Raw genomic sequence first — 25,724 nt, 5'->3', positions numbered from 1 at the left:
TACTCCAGACGTTTTATAAAGAAGAGGACCTTTTCCACAAATTTTTTCGGTGAGGGACTTAATTCAGACGGCGATATAAAGACATAGACTAATTTGAGAGACTAATTTAAGGATTAAGAAAAAAAAAAAATGATATGAATTGTTCCATACTCTATTTTGATTAAAATGGTACCGGTCCAAAACAAAGTTCATAGGAAAGTTGAAATAGAAGATGAAAAGACAAGCACTTTAATGAGTGTGACATTGGCTTCGGGTTCGAGGCGTGTAAACGAAGGAAATGAAACGACCTCAGTCCTCATCTTTTCTCTCTATTTTAGATGAAAAAAATCCATTCAGTCTTTACCTTTACCAAAATGGCACAACTCTTTCTACTTCACTTGTTCTAAATTTTTAATCAAGCATTCACTCATCACTTCACTAGTGAAAGCTAGATCCTTGGAAACACTATGAGTGACTTAAGAGAGATCATACTTTCTTGGTCTCTTCAAGACATTTTCAACGAAGATCTTTACAAAGACAAGGTATGTAGTTTTTTTTTTTTTTTTTTTTTTTTAAATTGCTCTCGTAATTCCGACACGAGTGTAGTGAATGCTAAAGGTTTCCCCTAGTTTGCCGCTTCTAGGAATGAAACTCTCGACCTAGGGTTCAAACAGTCATTTTTTACCACTGCGACATTTCGCAAGTTAGAAAGTGTAGCTTGAACTAACTGTACATTTGCTTCACTAACCATTTCAAAATACTGTTTGTATTTTGCAGGTGAAATTTATTGATCGATCATTCAAGTCTGTTGATCATTATTTCGGCTCCTATGTGTATCCATTGCTGGAAGAAACTCGAGCACAACTGTGTTCGAGTATGGAAATCTTACAAAGTTCGCCTTTTGCTAAAGTAATTTCCCTTAAGGTGGCACCTAGTAGGAATGAGATGCTTTGCAATGTTAGAACTGACAGCTGGAGAAACAGGTTTTCTGGTCATGGAAAAGAGATGTACAAAACATTGATTGGGGATGTTTTTATTTTGGCCGATTTTATGCCCGAAGCGGTCAACGATTTACAAAGGGTGGGAAAGATGTGGACTTTTGTAGTGTCAGCTGGGGTTGTAGAGGAGGAGATGAAGGATGATAATGCTGAACTTATGTCTTCTTTCAAGATTCTTCCATCTAAAGATATTGACCTGGATGAAGTTGAGCAAAAGTCTAGCTTTATAATATTTTTGACAAATATAACCCCCAATAGAAGAATATGGAAAGCCCTTCACATGCAGCGAAATTCAAAGTTAATCAAGAAAATTTCATGTGCTGGTGATGTGGTAATAGTTAATTTTATGTTATGCCTTTATATCGAGTGTTTCAAGGTTAATATCCTGTGATAAAATTATAAGCTACTTGAGATCAAACATTGATAGTGCTAACCTATATTAAAGCATAACAATGTAATAATGTCCAGTTTTTTATTGGTATTGTTTTGATATTCAGTGCTGATTCTCTTGTATCGCCTTTTCTATAACTGATGGGCATATGCTGAGTGCAGGTTGAGGAAAGTTGTGATTACTGCCATCTGCAGACTGATGCTTTGAGGGATGACCCAACATATCAAAGGTTATCATCTGATTTAAATGAGTCCCAGTACAAGGCAATTTCTGCTTGCCTTTCTTCTGCTCAATGCAATCATCAGTCCACTGTGGATCTTATTTGGGGTCCCCCGGGAACCGGCAAAACCAAAACTCTGGGCACACTGCTTTTTGCCCTACTGAAGATGAACTATAGGACTCTTGTTTGTGCCCCAACTAATGTTGCCATTAAAGAAGTCGCATCACGTGTCTTAAGCATTGTGAGATCATCCGTTGATGGAAATTCTGATGATTTGTTCTTTCCATTAGGAGACCTTCTTTTATTTGGGAATCATGAGCGGCTCAAAGTTGGGGAGGATATTGAAGACATTTATTTGGACCATCGTGTCAAGCAGCTTTCAATGTGCTTTAGACCTCCAACTGGCTGGAGATATTGTTTTGGTTCGATGATTGATCTTCTTGAAAATTGTGTTTCCCATTATCATATATTCATTGAGAATGAGTTGATAAAGAAACAAGAGCAAACTGATGATAGTGATACTAATGTGACAAAAGACGATAACCCATCAGATTGTAGTGAGAGCATGTGCAAATCTTTTCTTGAGTTTATGAGAGAAAGGTTTCTTGAATTAGCATCACCACTCAGAACCTGTATTTCTATCTTATGTACCCATATAGCCAAAAGTTATATTAGGGAACATAATTTTGAAGGTATGGTCTGCCTTATTCAGTCCCTAGATTGCTTTGAAACTTTGTTGCTCCAAACTAATGTTGTTTGCGAAGTTTTGGAAGAACTATTTTCTCCTCCCCAAAGCCAGCATAGTTCTTTTGAGTCTTCTGAGGGTGCTGAGTACTTATTGAACAAGAAGAGAACTGAATGTCTGTCTTTTTTAATAACCCTGAAGCGTTCACTTGGTGATCTTAACTGGCCAGAGTTTATGCCATCAAAGTTGCACTTATTTGAAGAATCAATAAGAGTGTTCTGTTTTCAAACATCCTCTTTAATATTTGCCACTGCTTCTAGTTCCTTCAAGTTGCACTTTGTTTCCATGGAACCACTGAATGTTTTGGTGGTTGATGAAGCTGCCCAGTTGAAGGAATGTGAATCAATCATACCTTTACTACTTCGTGACATAGACCATGCCATTCTGGTTGGAGATGAACGCCAGCTACCAGCTATGGTGGAAAGTAATGTATGTATTCTAAAATTGTTTATTTTGCTACTTAATATTCTGGGTCCCAACATCATTATTTACTGAAACTTTGATAAGTTCTCTATTTACAGCTAATGCTAAAGACTTACCCTTTTTCTGTATTAGGTTTCATTTGAAGTTGGTTTTGGAAGAAGCTTATTTGAAAGGCTAAACTCATTGTCCTATCCAAATCACTTTCTCAATATACAATACCGGATGCATCCAGCAATAAGTTCCTTTCCAAATTCACACTTCTATTTAAACCAAATTCTTGATGCTCCAAATGTTATTAGAAAGAACTATAGGAAGAAATATCTCCCAGCACCAATGTTTGGTCCATATTCCTTTATTAACATAGTTGGTGGCAGAGAAGAGTTTGATGATGCTGGACGAAGTCGGAAAAATATGGTTGAAGTGGCAGTTGCCATGAAAATAATTAGGAAGTGTTTCAAAGGTTTGTGTTTGTTTATATGTAAATGATTTCTCTGTGGTACTCTATCATGTTATTGGATTTTCTTTTTTCTTTGAAAAGGAGTATAGAAAATAATTTATTTTAGAACTACTTGGTTGTGATTAGCTTAATTTTCCACTCGGTAACATTTCCAGTATTGATCTTTAGTAGTATTAACAATCATGTATCATGTTATTACATGTTTTTTTTCCTTGAAGAGTATACTAATCATCAGGGAAAATAATTTTTCATTTTAAAGCTACGTGGTGGTAAGTGGCGTAATGTTTGTCACTGGGAAGCAATCTATGTATTAGTGGTATTAAAGGTCCTGTGTTTATAAGTTATTACGTGATTTAGTGAAAAATACAATACTTTTGTGATTTTATATTGTTTCCATTACTACAAATGTGCAAAAGGTTAACTGACCAAAATGTGCATGATAAAGGGTCAAGTATACTGAATACTATGAATGCTTTTATATAATACTTTGTTAATATGCACTGTGCACATATTTTCAAGTAGTGATATTCTGCCTTCTTTTGCCTGGTCTGCAGTGTGGGTTGACTCAAAAGAGAAGCTCGGTATAGGTGTAGTTTCTCCGTATGCTGCCCAAGTTGCCGCTATTCAGGATGTACTTGGACAAAAGTATGATAGGTATGATGGATTTGATGTAAAGGTGAAAACGATTGATGGCTTTCAGGGTGGAGAACAGGACATTATTATTTTATCGACTGTGAGAACTAATGGCAGCGCGTCACTTAAGTTCATCTCCAGTCACCAGAGGACTAATGTTGCTCTTACAAGAGCTAGGTAGAACTTACTGTTCTTCCAAGTTTTTAGTTCTTTTTGTGCCAAAGAAAAGTCTGCGTTGCGTTAATGCTTGTGCTTTGATATTCAACAGGCACAGCTTGTGGATTTTGGGAAATGAAAGGACCCTAGTAAGTCAAGAAAATGTCTGGAAAGATTTGGTCCTTGATGCAAAAAAACGTCAATGTTTCTTTAATGCTGATGAAGACAATGATTTGGCAAAAGGCATTTGGGACGCCAAGAAAGAGTTGGATCAACTTGATGATTTGCTTAATACAGATAGTGTCCTTTTCAGAAATTCCGTGTGGAAGGTACTTGGATTATCAATTGTGTAATCTTACTTGTTCATGTTCTTGATATCCTCATCATGTACTTGACCTTTAGTTCATGTTCTTGATATCCTCATCATGTACTTGACCTTTGGTTTACATTCTCACCTTCCACATTTTTTTTAGGTTCTTTTCAGTGACAACTTCCTTAAATCATTTAAAAAGCTGAGGTCAGAGAAGAAAAAGAAGTCAGTCATTGGCCTGCTACTTAAACTTTCTAGTGGTTGGAGACCAAAAAGGATCAAAGTGGATTTACTTTGTGGACCTTCATCACAGATATTAAAACAATTCAAAGTTGAAGGTCTCTTTATTGTTTGTTCAAAGGACATAGTAAAAGAAGCAAGGTACACTCAAGTCTTGAGGATATGGGATATCCTGCCTCCAGAGGATATCCCTAAAATAGTGAAGCGTCTTGACAACATCTTTGCAAGCTACAGTGACGATTATATAAGACGCTGCAGTGAGCAATTTTTTGAGGGGTAAGTTCTTTGAGTTGTATTCTATAGCACCAGAGCTGTTTTAGGTAACTGATAAAATGTGTTTTACTTCTTTTCTAGGAAAATTGAGTCCCCCATGAGTTGGGAAGGATCAATAGATGTCCTCAAATTTAAGAATATTGATAATCATGGAGATGAAGCTGAGACGAGTGGTTGTGATGAAAGAATTTATGTTGAGAATTCAAAGGTTGAGGAGAGCTTGTTATTGATGAAATTCTACTCCTTATCACCAGTTGTCGTCAGCCACTTGCTTTCTGATCGTAACAGCAATGAGTTGGATCTTCCATTTGAAGTATCAGATGAAGAACGTGAGATAATTCTCTTTTCTAAAAGTACATTTGTATTGGGCCGCTCTGGTACTGGAAAAACAACTGTTTTGACCATGAAGTTATTTCAAAAGGAGAACTTGCACCATATGGCTCTTGAAGCAACCTATGGAATTAAGAGTGGTGCATTTCCTTGTTTGAATCATGATAAAGAGCATGAAGAAATCTCTAATGAGAATGACAGGCCTGTCTTACGCCAATTATTTGTAACAGTGAGCCCTAAACTATGTCAAGCGGTCAAACATCATGTTGTTAGATTGAAAAGGTGTGGAACCTCTACTGAAAACTATCTTCTTTTCTATCCTTCTTTATTTCTTCAATATAAATAACATGAAAATACTGTTTGAATTGGCTAATTTTGGAATAGTCTGTTTTGTAGTCTATCTGACCATTATTTGTATGTCTCTATATGTTAACTTTTGAAATGCTTTGAATTTATTAAAATTGAATGATTTAATTATCATTGAATATTATACATACCTTCAAAGTAGAAAATAACTTATTGGAAGCTTTTTGAGTTATATTTCTGTGTCCTTTTTTACATGTTGGTCGTGGAATATGTTTTCATCAGGAAAGAGAATTGTGGTGAAACCTGGAGTTCTGTAAATTTGAAGGGTCTGACTATAGATGTAAAATTTTAATGAAGAGTATTTCGTGAACAGAATTTTTTTTCTTTCTATTTTTTTTTTTTGAACAGAATTAGTTGGCTTTCGTTAGTATGAATAGCTTCCCAGATTCTTTTGTTTTCCGAGTGGATGGAAGGTGGAATAGAAGAGCAAAGGTTTTATATGAGTTTTTTTTTTTTTTCAAGTATTATAATTTCTTAATCTAATACATGACCCCCGACAAATTGAATAAGACATTAAATATGGTCATAAGAAAAAAAAAATCGACTAGGTATTAGTTATATTGGAAGGCAAAGTGTCAAAAGTTGTGATATAACTTATAGTTAAATGAACAATATTTAAGCATCTACTTTCTCTACCGTTGATGATATTAAGTGAAGAATCATTTGTGGTTTTAAGTTCAATATTCCGTTCACATTGAGTTCATTGATCTTGAAACATGGACAGCGCATAAACTCCTTTTTCCCTGTACTAATATTTTGCTTTTATAGAGATTTCTGATGGCAAGAGTTGAACTCTTGATCACTTGACCAAAAGACATTGATTTAATGACATGTTAAGCACAAATTTTCCGATCATTTTAGAATTGTTTATAATTATATCACAAATTAACTTTGTAGTGGTATTTGGTTGTTAAAAGCTATCTTTACCTCCTAATTACTTTAACAAAGGCGAAAAGCTTAATCTGGAAAACATAATTTTATTTATGTAGCTATTACATATCTCGTTTATTTTACTTGTAAGTTTTGTTTCTTCTTATCACTGCTTTGGTCAGTCTACTTTCACGGTTTGTTATCTAGCATAGTGATAGTATTTTACTGTTTTTTCTTATTGTATCAATTATATAGTGTTTTATTCTTATCTAATTTGTTGATCAATATTGTTTAGCAACAAATTATGTGTCTAAATTCACTATTGTGAATTCAAAAAATATTAATTGATGAATTTGACTATTATTGTTTTATATCAACCCAATATTTATGACTCAGCTTAAACTTTGGCGTATAAATTGCAGTGTCCAAAGTGATCTGCATGGTAATTTTTCTATTAGATTATAATATTCATGTTGTTTCAGTTTTAGAAATTATGTATTGGTGTTGAAGTTATTCTATTTTGAGTCCTTAATTCTAGTAATTATTATAGTATAACGCATGCAATCCCGTTGAAATAATTTGATTCCCATTATTTTTACTTATTTGATTGATATATGATATTAATATGTCATGTTTTGCATGCAGATCCATATGTGGTAGCAATATCTCCACTAAAAGTAGTCCTATTGAGGAAGATGTTGTTGATGTTGATACATCAATTCAGTTTAAGAATATACCAGATTCTTTTACTAATCTTCCAGCCAACTCATACCCACTTGTGATAACATTTCAGAAGTTTCTGATGATGCTTGATGGGACTGTGGGGAATTCATATTTTGAAAGATTTAGTGACATATTTTCTTATAGTCAAAACATGGGTGTAAAATCTGTTGCTTTAGAAACCTTTATAAGGAAGAAGCAGGTGACTTATGACAGGTTTGATTCATTATATTGGCCTCATTTCAATTGCCAATATACTAAGACTCTAGATCCATCTCGAGTCTTCACTGAAATCATATCTCATATAAAAGGGGGTATGCAAGCAATGGAGCATGGTGAGGGTAGGCTAAGTCGGGAGAATTATCTTTCCTTATCTGAAAATCGAGCATCAAGTTTGAGCAAACAGAAAAGAGAGGTGATATATGATATTTATCAAAGTTATGAAAAAATGAAGATGGACAGAGGGGATTTTGATTTGGCTGATATTGTAGCTGATCTTCATCTTAGACTTAGAATTAAAGGATATGATGGCGATGAGATGCACTTTGTGTATATTGATGAGGTGCAAGACCTAACCATGAGTCAAATTGCTTTGTTTAAATATGTTTGCCCAAATGTGGAAGAGGGTTTTGTTTTTTGTGGGGATACAGCACAAACAATAGCAAGGGGAATTGATTTTAGGTTCCAGGATATAAAATCTCTCTTTTACAAGAAGTTTGTTATGGAATCCAAGAGAAGATCATATTATCAGGGAAAGGATAAAGGGCTAATTTCAGATATTTTTTTATTGAATCAAAACTTTCGGACTCATGCTGGAGTTTTGAAATTGTCCCAGAGCATCATTGAGCTTCTTTTTCGGTTTTTTCCTCATTCTATTGATGCTCTGAAGCCTGAGACCAGCTTGATTTATGGGGAAGCTCCAGTTGTTCTTGAATGTGGAAATAGTAAAAATGCAATAGTAACTATTTTTGGCAATAGTGGGCAAGGTGGGAAAATTGTTGGCTTTGGAGCAGAGCAAGTAATTTTGGTACGAGATGATTCAGCTCGGAAGGAAATTTTAGACTATGTAGGGAAACAAGCTCTTGTTCTAACCATCTTAGAGTGCAAAGGTCTTGAGTTTCAGGTTGTAAAAACGATCATGATATCTAATTCAAGTTTTGTTTTTTATGATCCGTCTTTTATGTGATCGTAATCTTTGTTCTTTCTCAGGATGTGTTGCTGTACAACTTTTTTGGCTCTTCTTCATCTTTGAAAATCCGGTGGAGGGTGATTTATGAGTATATGAATGAACAAAATATGCTGGAACCTGCAGAATCAAAGTCTTATCCAAGTTTCATTGATTCCAAAGACAATATTTTGTGTTCTGAACTGAAGCAACTTTATGTTTCTATAACTCGTACAAGACAAAGATTGTGGATATGTGAGAAGACAGAGGAGTTCTCTATTCCTATGTTTCACTATTGGAAAAAGAAGGGTCTTGTACAATTCAAAGAACTGGATGATTCTCTTGCTCAGGCAATGAAAGTTGCAAGCAGTCCAGAAGAATGGAAGTCACGTGGCAAAAAGGTTACTTTCGTAATCAACTATTATTTTCATTTTTCTTTCAAGTACTGAATTAAATTACTTTGTCCTACACTTTTTTTGTTAGCTCAATTCCTAGTTCAATAATAATTTACTTGGTTCTTATTATATAGTTTGATTTGCAACTTACAAATTACAATATTTGTGTACCTTGATTATAGTATGCTTATGCTATATTATCAATGGGTCCCTTCTATCTATCTACTTTTTCCCTTTTAACAATATGATATGATTTTGACCGTTCCTTTGCAGCTATATTATCAAAATAACTTTGAGATGGCAACAATGTGTTTTGAAAGAGCCGGAGACCCTTATTGGGAGAAAAAATCTAAAGCTGCTGGTCTTAGGGCAACTGCAAACCGTTTGCATGATATTAATCCTGAGGATGCAAATGCAATCCTTAGAGAAGCTGCTGAAATTTTTGAAGCCATTGGAATGACGGATTCTGCTGCCCAGTGTTTTTCTGATTTAGGAAACTATGAAAGAGCTGGTATGAACTTGACCTTTGGTACCTAAGTGCTAAATTTTGTGCTATTTCTTTATAAAATAATTCAGTAGCATCAGAGTTTTATATATTTGTCTATTAGGTGTTGAGAAATCATTTTACAACACAAACTGCAAGTTTATCTTGAATGGTTATATCATGTGTTCATTGGCCGAGGTTACCCAGGTTGTAGATTGGAATTTTCTCAACCACAGTAAATTAGGAAAAATGTTCATTTCTCTAATGAATTTTAAAATTTGATCTAGTAAATACCAAATCCTTACCATGTGGTTCTATGGTATAATGTGAAACACCAACACTTTCTGCGGAGAAGTTGTGTTCCGTTAATTTATATTTTGTGGGATAGGAAATGTTTGTTCCATTGGTTTTCGATTTTATTTTCTTGCTTGTTTTCTGTTTTGCTCTTTTGCTGATGATTATTTCTTATCCTCTTTTTTATTTGTCTTTATAAATTTCTTTTATGTTAAGAAGTTGACCTAGTACCACACTTCTAGGCCCATATTGTTCTAAGCATCATTGTGTGCTATAATAAACTTGTTTACGTAGTCATGTAACTGTTCTTTTGTCTCGTAAACTTATCCTAATCCATACTTTTTACCTCATGCTGCATATGGCTAACCCATTTTTGTGTACGTTGCCGGTAGGTTTGTCCCTTCTTTTTTTCACTTGCACAGAGGAAACGACTCCCCTTGCTATTGTTTGAGATTCATCCCCACAAAACATTTGAAAGCAATGTTGAATAAGGGAAACTGAATAATACTCCCCATCCCAGGTTTTGATTAATCTGGAGTTTGATATGAATAGGGGTAAACTTGGAATGTTTCAATAACTATTCGAAAAACCAGTATATTAACATCTTTCCTTAATTTGTGTGATTTGGTTGAAAGGATTTTTTAAATAGGAATCGAGGGAGTAATAATTGTTCCTTGTTCATAAGATTTCGTATCTATTTATTGGAATTCTACTAATGCTAGGTGCCTGTCTATTTCTTTCACCACTACTTTAGTATTGTGTCCATGTTTGGTAAATGATTAAGCGTGAACTGTAGTCTGCAAAGTTTATCTTTCAAAGTTACATTTATCAGCACTTTAGTCTTCCAAAATTATGGGTACGGGTTTTGCCAGAAAAGATATAAGATGTCACTTCATTTGTCTATCCAAAGTTTTGCTTTGCAATTTGTTGCTCAAGGATTTAAAATGTTACTTTATTCATCTTAAGTCTTAACCAAGGACTGATAGGAACCCAAATATTAGTAGTCTTAGTATTGCTAAGGTATTTGTTCGGAAGGGTAGAAGGGGGAATAAAATTGATTCCCACTAGTGATAACTGCCAAGCTGATGTGGCAGTATCTTCAGGGTGCTAGGAGTGTGAAAGAGAGAGAATGCTGAGAGAGATTGGGGATTATATAAGCATGTTTTGGGTGAGAGAGAGGTTAGGCTTGAATTGGGTTTAGGCTTGGGACTTGGGAGAGAATAGAGGCACTCTCTAATTTGCCTCTGCTATCTTTTCGTTTATTCTTCTTCTATCTGTAACTACTGCTACACTGATTCTTGGTGATTTCACCAGAATCTCAGTAAATAATACCAGTTACTTCAGTCTATTTCTTCCATTTTTCTGGGTCCTAACAAGGACCAAAGTGGTGAACAAAGCTTGCACATTTTTTTATGCACTCTTATATCTAGGCTAAATGTTGATATTGTGAACTTCTACACTGTAAGATTAATCTCGTTTCTGCTAACAGGGAAACTTTATTTGCAAAAATGTGAAGACCCTGATTTGAAAAGAGCAGGGGATTGCTTCTGTTTAGCTGGATGTTATGAAATCGCAGCTGAAGTGTATGCTAGAGGCAGTTTCTTCTCAGATTGTTTGACTGTTTGTGCAAAAGGAAGATTGTTTGACATTGGCTTCTCTTACATTCAACACTGGAAGCAAAATGAAAATGTTGACCATAGTTTGGTTAAAACTCATGATCTGTACATAATAGAACAAAATTTCCTGGAAAGTTGTGCTCGTAATTATTTTGGTCATAATGATGTCAGATCCATGATGAAATTTGTTAGAGCTTTTCATTCAATGGATTTGAAGCGTGACTTCTTACAATCATTGGATTTACTGGATCAGCTTCTTGTGGTAGAAGAGGAGTCAGGAAACTTTTCGGAGGCAGTTAACATTGCTATGATGATGGGTGAGGTTCTACGTGAGGCTGATCTTCTTGGAAAAGCTGGTAGATTCAAGGAAGCTTTTGATCTTTTGCTTTACTATGTACTTGCGAATTCTCTTTGGTCTTCAGGAAGCCAAGGGTGGCCCTTAAAGCAATTTGCACAGAAGGTTGAGCTTTTGGAAAGAGCATTGTCATTTGCAAAGGAAGAGTCAGGCAGCTTTTACGAGCTTGCATCTACGGAAGTTGAAATATTATCAAATGATCATAGTCAGATTTCTGGAATAATGATTCATTTGCAATCTTCCCGCATACATGAGAGTATCAGAGGTGAAATATTATGTTTGTGGCAACTTTTGAATTCTCATTTTCATCTGAACTCCTCTAAATTTGTTTGGCGGGACTATGTGATTAATGATGCTGTTGAAGAAATGATTTTGGAGAATCAACTTTCTGTGGAGACATTGTTTTATTGTTGGACATGTTGGAAGGATAACATTGTTCATATATTGGAATGTCTTCCTAGTTTCAAATCGCAGGACATTGACCAGCATAGCAGTTATGGAAAATTTGCATTGAATTATATGGGTGTTCGGAAGCTAACATGTAATCTAAATGAGATTTACTCTTTGCTTGTTCCTGATGCTAATTGGGTGATAAAATTGGGCGATAGGTTTCTGAAGAAGAATGGAAGGCTGGTTTCTGTTGATATTCATTCTTTAGTTTCTTCTCTTCAGAGCTATTGGAGTTCAGAACTGCTTTCTGTTGGCATCACAGTTTTGCGCAACCTTGAGGCACTATACAAGTTTTCAGTTAGTAAAGATCTTTCTGATTTTTGTCAGTTCCAGTCTTTATTGCACATCTATGAAGTCTCGAAGTTTCTTCTTGGATCCAAATGTTTTAGCCACACCCATGGTAACTTGAAGACATTGGAGAAATTTCGCAGACTCCCAATTGACTGTTTACTTCGCTTCATTGTTCCCCTAGACTGGAAGAAATCACTGACAAGAGACTTTGTCTTTCTAAGGACAACTGAGGCTTGTAAGAATTTGGTGAAAGAGGCCATCTATGAGAACATTAGGCTGAAAGATAGGCTAACGTATGGTCAAATTGGAAAGATGGCTGTTATGATTCTTGGTACAGCTAATCTGATTAATGAACTGTATGTGGAAATTATGACCATATTTGAACATAACTTACCCTGGAAAGAATTCTTTCAGTGTTTGCAGTTGAGTTCAGCTCAAGATATTTCAAAAAGAAATTATTCATTTGCAGAGCGGAATTGTGCGATTAGTCTTTATGAAGCTTTGGAGTATACTTACCATCTGAATTGGATAAAGGAAATTGATTATATATCTCCTAGTTGTTTTATGTATTTGGTTGAACGGCTTCTGCTCTTGGCATCATGCAGGAAGGGGTTAAACATGTTTGCTACTAAGTCATCTTTCATTGAATGGCTTAATTACCAAGATGAAAATTCTCTTGCAAATTTGAGTTTAACTCCGGGTATGATATATGTGCATGATTTTATTGCGCATGTCGTCCTTGAGTTAATTTGTAATAATCAAAATGGTACCGTAAATTGGATCAGGAAGTCGAACTTAGATGTGAAGAGTTACTTACCATTGTTTTTCCTGAGATTGGTTGTATTAATGTGTTTGCTTCACCTCAACTTTGGGAGTTATATAGAACCACTTCGCAATTTGTTGGGAAAAAGTCATGTAACCTCTAAACTGCCGTTGGAATTTTGTGATGTTCTTAAGAAAGGAAGGAATCACCTGGGTTTGAAAGTCTTTGCTGAGGCATTTAAAGTGATAGACAATCCCTTGGTTATTGTCAAGTTAGGGAATAATTCTTCTGAAATTGTGTGTCCAGATGCTGTGTTTGTAGATTTAATGGTATGCCCGCAAAGAGAGCTTATATTGCAGATGTTGTTTCCAAATAGAGTCGACAGCACGGGTGGGGAAAATGCAGCAGTTATTGTTGAATCTTCTGACTCACTGTCTAAGGAGTTTCCTTCAACAAACTGTTCCGGTCTTCCAAATAAAGGTTGTGCTTCTGTTTCTAATCAGATAACGGACGGTGGGATTAAAGATGAAATTAACATATCTAAGAAAGTTGTCGACTGCTTCTGGGGTCGTCTGGAAAACCTACTGGATGCAATTGATATGTTACGTGTTGATGGGGTTAAAATGGAAAAGGTATGAAAATGTTTTCTGCATTATTTAAATAGTGTTAAAATAGGCTTCTAACGAGAGTTTAGTCCGGTGTCCAAGATTTGCATTTTTTTAATCAACATTGTTCTTTATTTTGTGTCCTTAATTTTTCATTCTCTCTACAGGCTCTTATTCGTCCATTATATCTTAAGGAATTGGTGGATCATTTCATTAAAATTTTGACTTCAATGTGTGGAAGCTTGCCAGAAATCCCTGTTTACCTTGAAAACAAAAATGAAATGGGGGAGGTAGTGAGCTTGCTTGATGTAACTAAGCAACTTTGTTCAGCATTAAATGTAAGGTAAGTTTTATAGTCGTAAATTTTTCTCATTGATAGAGTAAGTAAAATAGTTAGAATAGTTTTTGTTTTTCTGTTATGTTACAGTTTGTAATTAATGTTAGTTGTTAGATAGCTAATAAGTAACTACAGTTACTTTTCTCTATTGTAAGTCTTATATAAAGTTCACTGAATGTTTGAAAACTCGTTTAAGTTTCAAAATCACGGTGGCAGAAGCAAAAGATAAGGCTAGTTGCTTCTGCCCACCCTAATTTTAAGTTTTTACCGTCCACCACATTTTTGGCCTCACCGTGATTTTTGAAGAGATGGTTTTTCAGTATTATCATCAATAACAGAAGCATCTTTCTCTGCCTCGTTTTCTTCTACTCGTACAATTTTATGGGATGCTCTGTCGAAACAGCATTTCTGATTCTGCAGTCACAGAATTGCTTTGTTATTTTTTTTATTCGGTCATGAAACTCTCTTTTTTGTTTCTTCTTCAGTGATTCAATGTTTGAGATAGACATTGTACTTGAACTCTCGATGAAAATCCTCGCAAGACGACAAAGAGTTGAGCCCATTTTGAATGAGCTGTTGTTGCGGAAGAATGCGAATGTTGAGGATGAGCCTTCTCAAGCCAGCACTGCAGCAGGGAATGATGAGCTATTGCAAAATGTCTTGGAGGGATCAAAAGATAGCATGTCCAAGAATTCCCAAGGTGCTAGCAGCTCAGGACATGGAAACAACATGGAAAACAACAAAGGGAGGAAAAACAAATCCAAGAAAAACAAGGGAAGGAAAAAGGGTAAGAAGTGAATGTCTACGTAGTGCTTCTTAAAAACCTGTCATGTTTTTTGTATGTGCAGGTGTTGTTGTAACTTTGGGTTTAAATTTCATAATGTCTGGTTTGGTCTGTTTTGCCTGGTTGTGAGCTCTATTCTCTCCGGTAAATGTACACTTTAAGGATTTATTAGTTTGAAAATGATGATTCCTTTTTGCAAAACATTGGAGTTTCAAATTGAAGATCATGCTTAAAATACTTTATGATAATTAGATAACTTTCTTAAAAAAATATATAATACGAAATTTGTAGTAAGGGTGTGTTTGTTTTTCCGTTCAGCTGGTTGAGGCGTCCAAAAGTATTTTCGGATCTTATGTAACTTTGTGTCATAATGTTTGGCAAATTAAAAACCACATTCACACAACCCGCTTTTAGTCCCAAACCGACTTTTATCTCAACTCACCAAATTGTCACTTTTACATTTATCTAACATACTTTTAACCTCAAAACTTTATTTTAAAATAAAAATACCCAAACATAAATCACATTACAACTAACTCTTGCAAACTGAAATCCAAACAGACACTTAGTTCCCTTATTCATAAGATAGAAAAATGTTAGAATTAGATTAAAAAAATATATCATATAAAGGTTTTGTTAAAATAAATTATCCAGTTGTGTCAAAATACTCAAATCAGTCTCAATAGATGCATCCGACTAGAAGTTGCTTTCCAAACAAGCTTATATTCAAACCAAGTTCTTGATGCTTCAAATGGCAAAGAAAGTTTGATGACTTTGGAAGGATGGAACATGTGAATTTCTCACGTCTAAGTTGGATGGAAAATATGACGATAATGACTAAAAATAAATCCTGAAATTTTAGGATGATGTTAAAAAAAATTCCGAGGATGAAAAATAAAAATGATAGTATTTTGCACGGATAAAAAGTTTTTTTAAGCCTTACATTTTTACTTTTTTTATTCCCGCAGGTAAACAGTAACTAACCTGATATAACAAGTAAAAATGGTCATTCATGGGTGAAAGATCTAATGGACAGTTTCACCCTAGAAGCCACCTATATTGCTTAAGCAATTTTGATGTATGAGCCAAAGCCGGATATAAAAGGTGCAACCAAACAATAACTATATTCAACTATTTATTCCAGTTTCAATATTAAAATTTTGGTCATGTCCTATACTTTATATAATAAAATTTCAAAAATCATTACACTAATTACAGGCCAAAGCAAGGACTATTTCCCATAATACAAGGAAATGCCCTGCACTGCCCCACCCCATTCAGCAACTGATGCCCTTGCTGCATCTGAGGACAATGTTAACAAGATTCCCATATCACACTTTGCACCCTTCTCACATCAACCAAATGGAAATTTTCCTGCAATTGAGAACCCCAAGATGCATTCTAGTGGTTTTTTCCTCCAATATCACCTATATATGTTAATAATGTATAAGACACATTTCAACATTTTTTTGGGTTTAGGATTGGAACAATACTATGACCACCCACCCATTTGACAGAATGATACACCACTATTATCTTTTTTCACCCTCTTGTTAATTGTCATCAATGCTAGTACAGCAAGAAAGTAAGCCTATACTACATGGGAACTACCCCTACAAATGTTGATGAAATAACATCAGAAGAGAATGAACAATTCTTTCGATAGGAGACAAGAGCCTTCAGCCCTTCACTACACCTACTATGTGTGATATATATTCTTGGCTCTGCTAGCCGTTCAAAAATAAGAATTAGAATAATTGCCAGTAATCCTCTATTGGATTGCCTTGTATTCTAAAAGGGGAGGGAAAGAAATCATTGGGTATCGTGACAGTGCAATTAATTAGAAATAATGAACAAATAATCCATGGAGAAAGAATCAAACATAATTATGGAGATTGCAGTGAACAATTTGGGACTAGAATGCTTTAAAGACACTAGAATGTCATCATCCCTTATCACTATTAGAATGGATTGATAAATATCTGAAAACATTGGTGGAAAGACAAGGCTCCCACAATAGCAGTTTGGTATATGATGTATTAGAGCAATACCAGTAAGAAATTACATCTTATAAGTTATTTCAATGATGGATGAAAAGTGAAAGCACAAGCAACAATAGCCAGTGCCAAGTTTTCACTAAAGTGTAGTAGTGGAGTTCAATAGAACACTCCATTCACATCCTTATTTCTCTAACCTCTATCATTTTCACTAATCATACAACTATCACCCACCCATTATTAAAGAGTGCCAAAGTAAAAGAATTCAACTCAGGTAGAATCACCTTTGTGTTTGCATCCATGATCCATCCATCAATCCTTATTTTATTCCAATTGCCAAAAAGACCTCAAATTAACCTTCACCTATCATTGATCTGTACCAAAAACTTTGATCCTAGACAATGGGCTCCTCAAGTAACCATCAACCTCAAACTTCTTGGGTGACAACTCTCTGTACTTAGCGAACTGCACCTTCGCTTCATCATTCTTATCAAGCAAACTATAAATCATTCCCCTGCAAAAATAAGGTCTAAAATCACCAGGGTCCTCTTTTGTAAGCTGCTCATACATCTCCAAAGCATCATCCACATTCTTCTGCAGAAACTTAATCTGAGCCATTATCAACCTCACATCCCTCGCTTCCTTCGCCTTCTTATCCTCCTCCGCAACCCTCAGAGCTTCCTCCAGCCTCTCAATCACCAACTCCCCTTCCCCACACCGGTCCATCAGCAAGGCATTCTCGAAAAGCGCCTCGAACGACAGCGGATTCGCCGCCAAAATCTCCTCGTAGAACCTGCGCCCGCTCTCGGCGTCGCCGGTTTCGGTGGCTACCCTCGCGGCGAGAAACTTCCAGTCGTTGACTTCGGGCTGCGCGGAGATTAACCGTTTGAGAATCTTCAGCGCTTCCTCGTCCTCGCCTTGCTCGAGCTTCTGCTGCAGGAGGGACTTGAGCGCGGCGACGGCCTCCTCGTTCGTTTCGAGAAGCTCCGATAGAGGCGACTGTGGCAAAGACGACGCCGTTTCGATGTCGGTATTGGTTTCTTCGAGGACTTCGGAGAGGGTTGCGGGGGGTTCGGCTCTGGCGGGGTGGGCGGGGAATTGGAGTGCGACGGCGGTGAAGACGGCGGCGCCGGCGAGGGTTTTGAGGTGGTGGAGGAGGGGGGAGTGAGAGTGGGTACGGAGGGTGAGGCGGCGGTGGTGGGGGCGGAGGGGGAGGGTGAGGGTGGGGGGAGAGGGTGTGGTTGTGGAGGTGGGATTGAAGGTGAGGAATGGTGGTGATGCGGTGGCTAAGGTGGAAGTCATGGTGGTGGGAATGAATTAGGGTTTGATTGTAGAGAGAGTGGGTGGGGAAAACAAGAACAATGGTGGAGTGAGAAGATGAGAAATGAAAGAAAGAGGGGTTTGTTTGTTGAGAGGGTTTATGAGAAAGGAAGAGTCAAGAGACACATATGTGGGATTTGGGTTTAGCACCCCACCCATTAGAGCAACTCCAACGCTGGTTTCTTAACCAGGTTGGAGGTGCTAAGAAACCAAGGGTCAGTTTCTTACCCATTGGAGCAGGGTTCCTTACGGTTCCTTAGCTAAGGAAAAGTGGGCAAGCAACTCTGCTTTATCAGTTTCTTAATTAAAATATCATACTTTCTGTCACATTCACTTCCAACAGATTTCAGAGGGAAGAAATAGTAGAAACAGATTGCATGAACTACCTACAATTTTATTCAAACAATAAAAATAGAAAATATTTACAAAGCTTCAGAAGATTAAATTTTTACAAAGAAAAATGAAAAAAAAAAATTACAGAAGCTGAAGGGTGTAGGAAAGCTTGATCCAGTTGTTTTTCTCCGATCTGGTGGCGGTGGCGGAGGGTGGCGGAGGGTGGAAGGCCTGCATGTCTCCGATCCAGTGCTTGAGGGGCGATTTGGGTCCAGATTGAAGCTTTGGTGGCGGCTGGGGTAAGTTTTGGTTGCGGTGGTGGGTGTTTGGTGGCGATGAGGAGGCGGTGAGGCGGGTTTGGTGGCGGTGAAGGTTGTTTGGTGGTAGGTCAGTGGCGGTGAGGTGGTTTTGGTTGTGGTTGTGGGTGTTTGGTGGCGGAGAGGTGGGTTTTGTTTGAGGTTGTGGGTGTTTGGTGGCGGTGAGGAGGCGGTGAGGAGGGTTTGGTGGCGGTGAGGTGGCGGGTCGAAGGCGGTGAGGAGTTGGTCGTGAGGAAGAAGAGAAGAGGAAGAAGAAAAGAAGAGAAGAGGAAGAAGAAAGGGGAAACGGCTAGGGTTAATGAGGGAGGGAGTGATAAGGGAGTATTTATAGTGGATGACCGGGTTAGCCGGTCATCCAACCGTTTGGGACCGGTCCAGACCGGTTTTGACCGGCTAGACCCGGTTTTCTGCCCGTTTGGGCTTTTTTTTTGAATTTACCGGTTTGACCGGTTTTCTTACCGTTTTTCATCAATCTTTGGCTTTCCAGCTTATATATAGTGCAGTAGACCATTTGAAACACCAACCTTTACTCCCACAATTTCTCTCTTGTCAAAAAATTCTCAAATTTCTCAAAATGAATAATTCTTTTGAGCAATATTATCCACTCCTTCAAAATGAAACTCCTCCTACAAGTGAAGGTTTGCATCCTTCGCCTATGTTTCCACCAGAAAACCAACCTCCACAGATGATTCACCCGCAAAGTCAACAACCTATGCCGGTGTACCAACAACAAAACCAACCTCCGCAGATGATTCACCCTCAAAGCCAACCTATGCCGGTGTACCAACAACAAAACCAACATCCGCAGATGTATCAACCACAAAGCCAACCTCCGCAGATGTGTCACCCTCAGAACCAACCTCGTCACACCGGTGGTAATTTTCAAAATCCTTCATATCAAATGTTTCCACAATCGTTCCACCATCAAAGCCAACCTCCATGTCAAATGGGACCATATTCACCACAAATGCCTTATCCAAACAATCCACAATATTGTGTGTATCCACCACAATACCAATTTCAAAACCAAGCACCTCCTACTGGTAGCAGCAGTTCAAAAGTCTCAGATACACAATGTGAGGCTATGCCTGATGAGCCTGAATTTTCTACTCAACGGGGTCTAGATGATATTGAGCTTGAAGAAACCGGAAAGAAACGCAACAAATGGAGTGGTAAAGATAATATACTTCTTCTTCAATCATGGCTCAACGTTTCTACCGACCCGGTCGTGGGAAATGATCAAAAGTCAACATTGTTTTGGGATAGGATCCAAGCCCAATATGAGGAGTTCCATGACCCTGCCTATCCTTCGAGGTCAGCAAACTCCTTGAAGTCTCATTTTTCTAAATTGAATGCTGATATTCAAATATTTGTCGGTTGCCACAACAAGGCTACTAGTCATTGGAAAAGTGGACACTCAGATAAGGACATCATGGCTACGGCGCATTCCATATATCACGTAGATACGGGTAAAGATTTCAAACATGAGAATGCTTGGCGGTTGGTGAAAGATGAACCAAAGTGGAAGGGAACATTTATGACAACCAGTTCAACGAGACAGAAGAAGTCAGGAGATGGGGCGTATGCAACATCGTCTGACCCGAGTGCATCAATTGAGGGCGACGAATATGAGGCCACACAACCAGCAACCCGCCCAAAGGGAAAGAAGAATATCAAAAGGAAAGCCAAAGTAGGAGACACTGCTTCAAGTGAGCCGTTATATGTTCCTAATTCTGATATGGTAGCCATCGGGAATGCTAAAATAGACTTACTGGCGAGTTTCAAGGAGCTGAAGACCCAAGAACTGGAGATGAAGAAGGAAAAAACCAAAATTAAAAAGGAAAAAACCCAAATTATGAAGGCGAAGTTGCTTAAGGAATACAGGGATATCCTTATGCAGGACACATCTAACATGAACGAGGTGCAGTTAGCAGCGCATCAGCGCCTATGTCAATACGCCATGAATGAACTAGGAATGTCTTAGTTCTTGATGTGTTTCTTAATGTGTACCAATGTTGTGATTTTAGCATTTTTTCTTATGTGTACCGCATTAGTGTTGTAATTTTAGCATTTCTACTTATGTGTACTTCATCAGTGTTGTAATTTTAGCATTTCTAATTATGTGCACTGCATCAATGTTGTAATTTCAATATTCGAGTTTTTCTTACTGTGTACTTCATCAATGTTGTAATTTCAAGAAAATAGACGTTGGAGAATATAGCCGTTGGAGAATATAGCCGTTGGGGAATATAGTCGTTGGGGAATATAGCCGTTGGAGAATATAGCCTTGTTGTTTCTCTTATTTATACATGTCATATTTCACTCATCTTAACATTCCAAAGTTCTTTTGTTCTCTCATATCGTCTTCCTCCTATAAAATTACACCGATAGTTTCTCATTGTGTCATAGAATGGATCCAAACAATATGGCCGAATGGGACATTTACGACGTTGTCATTGACGAACTTATCAATGACACGACTATAGAAGATATGATGCAGGAGGAGATGGAGTTTTATCAACAACATGCGAACACTGTTAGGCCCAAGAGAACAAGAAAAGTGATAGAGAGAGATCGTGAAGCTGGGCACGAGCGGTTGTGGATGGACTACTTCTCTGAAAATCCTGCATACCCGGAGGAGCTTTTCCGGCGAAGGTTTCGAATGCGAAAGGATGTGTTCCTCAGAGCTGTAGACGTCGTTGGGTCTCATAACCCGTATTTTTTACAGTCTGTTGATGCAGTTGGAAGACAAAGTTTGACACCGTTACAAAAGTGCACTGCCGCTATTCGTATGTTGGCGTACGGATCACCTGCTGACAGTGTTGACGAGTACGTTCGAATTGGTGAAAGTACTGCAATTGAGTGCCTAAAGAATTTTGTAGAAGGTGTGTGTGCAGTATTCGGTGAAACATATTTGAGGCGCCCGAACCATGAAGACATTACCCACCTACTTCAATGGGGGAGTCTCGTGGATTTCCAGGTATGTTGGGTTATATTGATTGTATGCATTGGGAATGGAAAAATTGTCCAGTTGCGTGGAAAGGTCAATACACTCGAGGTGATCATGGAAAGCCCACAATCATGCTTGAAGCAGTGGCATCTCAAGACTTGTGGATTTGGCAATTTTTTGGCATTGCAGGTTCTAACAATGACATTAATGTGCTAAACCAATCTCCTGTGTTTAATGATGTTTTGAGTGGAAATGCTCCCATGGTGAACTTTAGCGTGAATGGAACAATGTATCACATGGGATACTATCTAGCAGACGACATCTATCCCCCGTGGTCTACATTTGTGAAGACCATCTCAATGCCACAAGGAGAAAAAAGGCAAAAGTTTGCCAAAAGACAAGAAGCAGCAAGAAAGGACGTTGAAAGTGCATTCGGCGTTCTCCAATCTCGGTTTGCAATAGTTCGTGGTCCATCACGCTTTTGGCATCCGAATGACATGAAGTCAATAATGTATGCTTGCATCATATTGCATAACATGATTGTTGAAGATGAGCGCAACACGTACCAAGGTAATTTTGTTTATGAACAGGTCAATAATGACATATTGAATGCTGAAGTATTAAGTGGTCCTATTCCTGCTTTTAGAAATATCTTGGAAAGAAAAGCACATCAAATTGAAAGGTCAATCCATCACCAACTTCAAGCAGACTTGGTGGAGCATATTTGGCAGCTTCCCGAAAACGAGAATAATGAAAATTAATCTTCAAGTGTTATTATGTATTTCATTTAAAATGTATTGTTCTTTATTTTTCATTGTCATGTATTTTCTTTCGTCTTTATTTCTATCATTCAATAAAATTGTTTTTGCTATAAAAAACACAATGTACTTTTTTATTTTATTTTAAGTTAATATGTCGATATTTAAATTTAGTTGTTTTAAATATTAAGTAAATTTAAATTAAATTCGTATAAATATTAATTAAATTATTTTTTAATTGATTTAGTATTAAATTGGCTAAAAAGCATTTTTTGCCCCTGATGTTTCAAGTTTGTGCAAATTCTACCCCTACTCTATTTTTGTCGACGTTTCTACCCCTCATGTTTTCAAACAGTGCACCGTCCACCCCTCCGTCAGTCAGGCTTTCTCAGGATAGGTTCCTGAGTAGATTGGAGAGATGAAGAGGAGTATATGAAATTGATGATGATCAAGGAAATGATATAAATTAAATTTGCTTGATGTATATATCAATTATGTATGTAACTGAACTGGTTAAATGCATGTTTTGCTACTTACAGGTCTTGAGTTTGAATCTCCCATGCCATCTTTTTCCAATTTCATTTGTAATTTCCACGTGGCAGGTCAAAAAAATATATTAAAAAAAGCTAAATCAGCTCATTCCGTTAGTTTTTTAACGTCTGACTGACGGAGAGGTAGACAGTGCACTTTTTGAAAACATGAGGGGTAGAAACATCGACAAAAATAAAGTAGGGGCAGAATTTGCACAAACGTAAAACATCAGGGGCCAAAAGTGCTTTTTAGCCTATTAAATTTTAAATCTAAATTGTGTGAAAATAAATATTATTAATTTATGTTGTATGGTGGGACACGGGTGAGACCCTTCAAATGGTAATTTAAGAAACCATGGGTTGGAGCAAAATCTGGTCCAGTTCCTTAGGAGTTTCTTAAGTCTGATGTGGCAGTACGGGCCCACAAGAATAGTGCAGAATAGTGCTGAATAGTGTGTTAAGAAACCAGATAAGGAATCAAGGGTTGGAGTTGCTCTTAGGCTCCCCACCCCACTTTATTGAAAACGAGATTTAAATTTCCGTTTTTAATACAAATAAAACGGAACTTAAAAAACCGTTGTGTATTTTAGCATATGTGACACATTTTCAACCATTCATTATATATAAAAAAAACGGAATATTAAATTCCGTTTTAAAAACGAAAATTTAAATCCCGTTTTCAATAAAAGTGGGGTGGGAAGCCTCATGGATGGGGTGTTAAACCCAAATCCCCACATATGTGGGTGGGTCATTGGGTAGGTGGCTGTTTTGGAGGTTTTATTTAATTTAATTTTTCCAATTTTCAGTAAAAAAAAAAGTGTAGTCAATAGTCAATACATATAATAATAACTTTATGGTTCAATTTTCTTTTTTGTTTAAAAACACTAACCAACAAAAGCAAGCAAGGAATTTGAAACAAAGTAAGCAACATGAATTTCTCTTGAAAGTTAGGAAAAGAATATCAATGTCTTAAAAATGTTAGTGAACCGTTCCTTACTTTTACCACAACTAAGCATTTGATAGATCTTTCAAAATTCAGAGCAATATCATAATGAAGCAGTGTTTTATCATGTACCTCAAGTCCTCGTATATTAATACAGGAACTCGATAGAGCTTTAGGAGGAGGGGGTGATTGCGGCCCCAAAACAACCCTTAAGTAGATCATGATGAAATTTATAAGGGCGGTATAGATCAAGAAGGTAGACACAAAATATAGCATGTCATATATCATAAGTAATAAATAATTATAGGTATATAGTGTGCCTATCCTTTTCTTGTTAAGAATGAAGAAGAACGCCAATTTACCAATCTTGATCAGCAATCACGAACAAAAATATTGTGGAGTGAGAGCCAAAGAATTCTTAATTCTTAATGTGAGAGTAAATTACACCATTTTTTGGTAAACGTATAGAGTGTCAAAGTGTTTAATGTAACAACACTTTTATAAATAATCAGATGATGGTAGAGACCTCTCAATGGACTATAAGTGAATGACCTAACTCATCACAAGTCATTTATAAGAAAAACTCAATTGCAATTTTCATCAAGTGAATAAGCGTTATAATTAATATTAATTTCCATTAATAAATATATTAACAACACAAAAATTACACATTCTAAGTAACTGATTAATATTAATCCATAAAATATCCAACAAATCATATTCTCTTCATTTCAAAATGTTAGTTGTTTCAATTTTTCAAATTTTCACAAAAATATTGTTTGTTTTAGAAATTCAAGATTACTTACTCAACTCTCTTTAATCTACACACTCATTGAGTCTTATATCTCTTACTTATCACCTCTTATCTTCACTATCAATTTTTTAACTAGTAACTATCTTTCTCTCTTAAATATAATAAATTTTAAATAAGAAACTATTAAAAAAACTAACCGTCATGGAAAACATCCCCCAGAAAACTCCAGAACCTAACTCAAGAACAAACCCACATTAGGGACCAAAAAGCTATACTAAACTCAGGTTATAAGGAACAGCCTATAAGAAAATATACAAAGAAACCCCACCACAGCCAAAAACCAGCCCAGAAAAAATGACCCGCTAATACAATCTAGAGGAGAAAAAAAGACCCTGTGGGCCTCCAAAAAAACCTAGTAAAGGGTAGAAAATAAAACACGTCCCTGTTCTTCAAAGGTTGACGTATAACGTCAGCTAATTGGATCTCCATGCCATTCTGCGGCCAACACGATAACAGCACCAATGCAACTTGTAATTGTCTCGCTTCCAAGTCTACAACACAAGAATTAAAACCAAAGCGTTGAAAAATATCCCCTTCCTAAACTTGTTAGACTCCAACTTTGTGACCAATACAACATAAAGAAAACCAATGTTCAAATCACATTAGCTCTCTTATACCCCTACTAATAACTAATTTGAAGTACTTTTCTTTCTTAATTTTAGAGAATAATAAAAATTAGCCTCATTTTGTTGGTGTAATCTTCATGTTTGTTCCTTTTTTGTTGGTTGATAACATGTGTTAATCTGTTCAGAATACGGTGGCGATCCTTCCAACAAATGATTTTTTCAAGATTCGATCTTCCGACATCATTCTTATCGGACGTTAGGTTATCTACTAGACAAAACATGTGTTTGCTCCTTACTTCCTTACTTGAGACTTGAGAGTTCTATTCTCAATATTTTTTTAGTAATATACTCCTTTTTATTTAAAAAAAAACACATAACCGCCATTGATTTGATTGAGAAATTGTGACATGTATGATGTATGTATATTGATTATGGCAATTCATTATTATTGAAAGTGTTATATTTTGAGTGCATCTTTGTTGACCAGTGAATGAAATGATTAACATTGAATCCAGCGTGGACTTTTCCATTTTTCTATTGTACGGT

The 25,724-nt window shown here is 36.7% G+C and overlaps 4 protein-coding genes across 4 annotated transcripts; 3 read left to right on the top strand and 1 right to left on the bottom strand.

Moving 5' to 3' along the window:
- The first annotated feature begins 275 nt into the window (after positions 1-275).
- On the top strand, positions 276-14,851 carry LOC130714313 (uncharacterized). The gene is made up of 14 exons (XM_057564217.1): positions 276-521; positions 757-1,308; positions 1,530-2,762; positions 2,889-3,216; positions 3,768-4,023; positions 4,115-4,331; positions 4,476-4,828; positions 4,907-5,437; positions 7,037-8,234; positions 8,321-8,677; positions 8,945-9,182; positions 10,939-13,556; positions 13,697-13,872; positions 14,352-14,851. The coding sequence occupies exons 1-14, from the start codon at positions 447-449 to the stop codon at positions 14,662-14,664; spliced, it is 8,445 nt and encodes a 2,814-aa protein (XP_057420200.1). The 5' UTR covers positions 276-446; the 3' UTR covers positions 14,665-14,851.
- A 1,720-nt stretch (positions 14,852-16,571) lies between these two features.
- On the bottom strand, positions 16,572-18,068 carry LOC130714435 (protein SLOW GREEN 1, chloroplastic). Its single transcript, XM_057564332.1, has one exon. It carries the CDS (start codon positions 17,947-17,949, stop codon positions 17,014-17,016), a length of 936 nt encoding a protein of 311 aa, XP_057420315.1. The 5' UTR covers positions 17,950-18,068; the 3' UTR covers positions 16,572-17,013.
- Positions 18,069-19,563: 1,495 nt separating this feature from the next.
- LOC130710725 (glutathione S-transferase T3-like) lies at positions 19,564-20,601 on the top strand. The gene has a single exon (XM_057560077.1). It carries the CDS (start codon positions 19,564-19,566, stop codon positions 20,599-20,601), a length of 1,038 nt encoding a protein of 345 aa, XP_057416060.1.
- Positions 20,602-21,027: 426 nt separating this feature from the next.
- LOC130710722 (uncharacterized) lies at positions 21,028-22,246 on the top strand. Its single transcript, XM_057560074.1, has 3 exons — positions 21,028-21,466; positions 21,757-21,830; positions 22,214-22,246. The coding sequence occupies exons 1-3, from the start codon at positions 21,028-21,030 to the stop codon at positions 22,244-22,246; spliced, it is 546 nt and encodes a 181-aa protein (XP_057416057.1).
- The last annotated feature ends 3,478 nt before the right edge of the window (positions 22,247-25,724 follow it).

Source organism: Lotus japonicus, chromosome 4 (assembly GCF_012489685.1).
Source record: "Lotus japonicus ecotype B-129 chromosome 4, LjGifu_v1.2".
In the NCBI taxonomy this organism is placed as follows: Eukaryota; Viridiplantae; Streptophyta; class Magnoliopsida; order Fabales; family Fabaceae; genus Lotus; species Lotus japonicus.
This window is presented reverse-complemented; position numbering and strand designations above follow the sequence as displayed.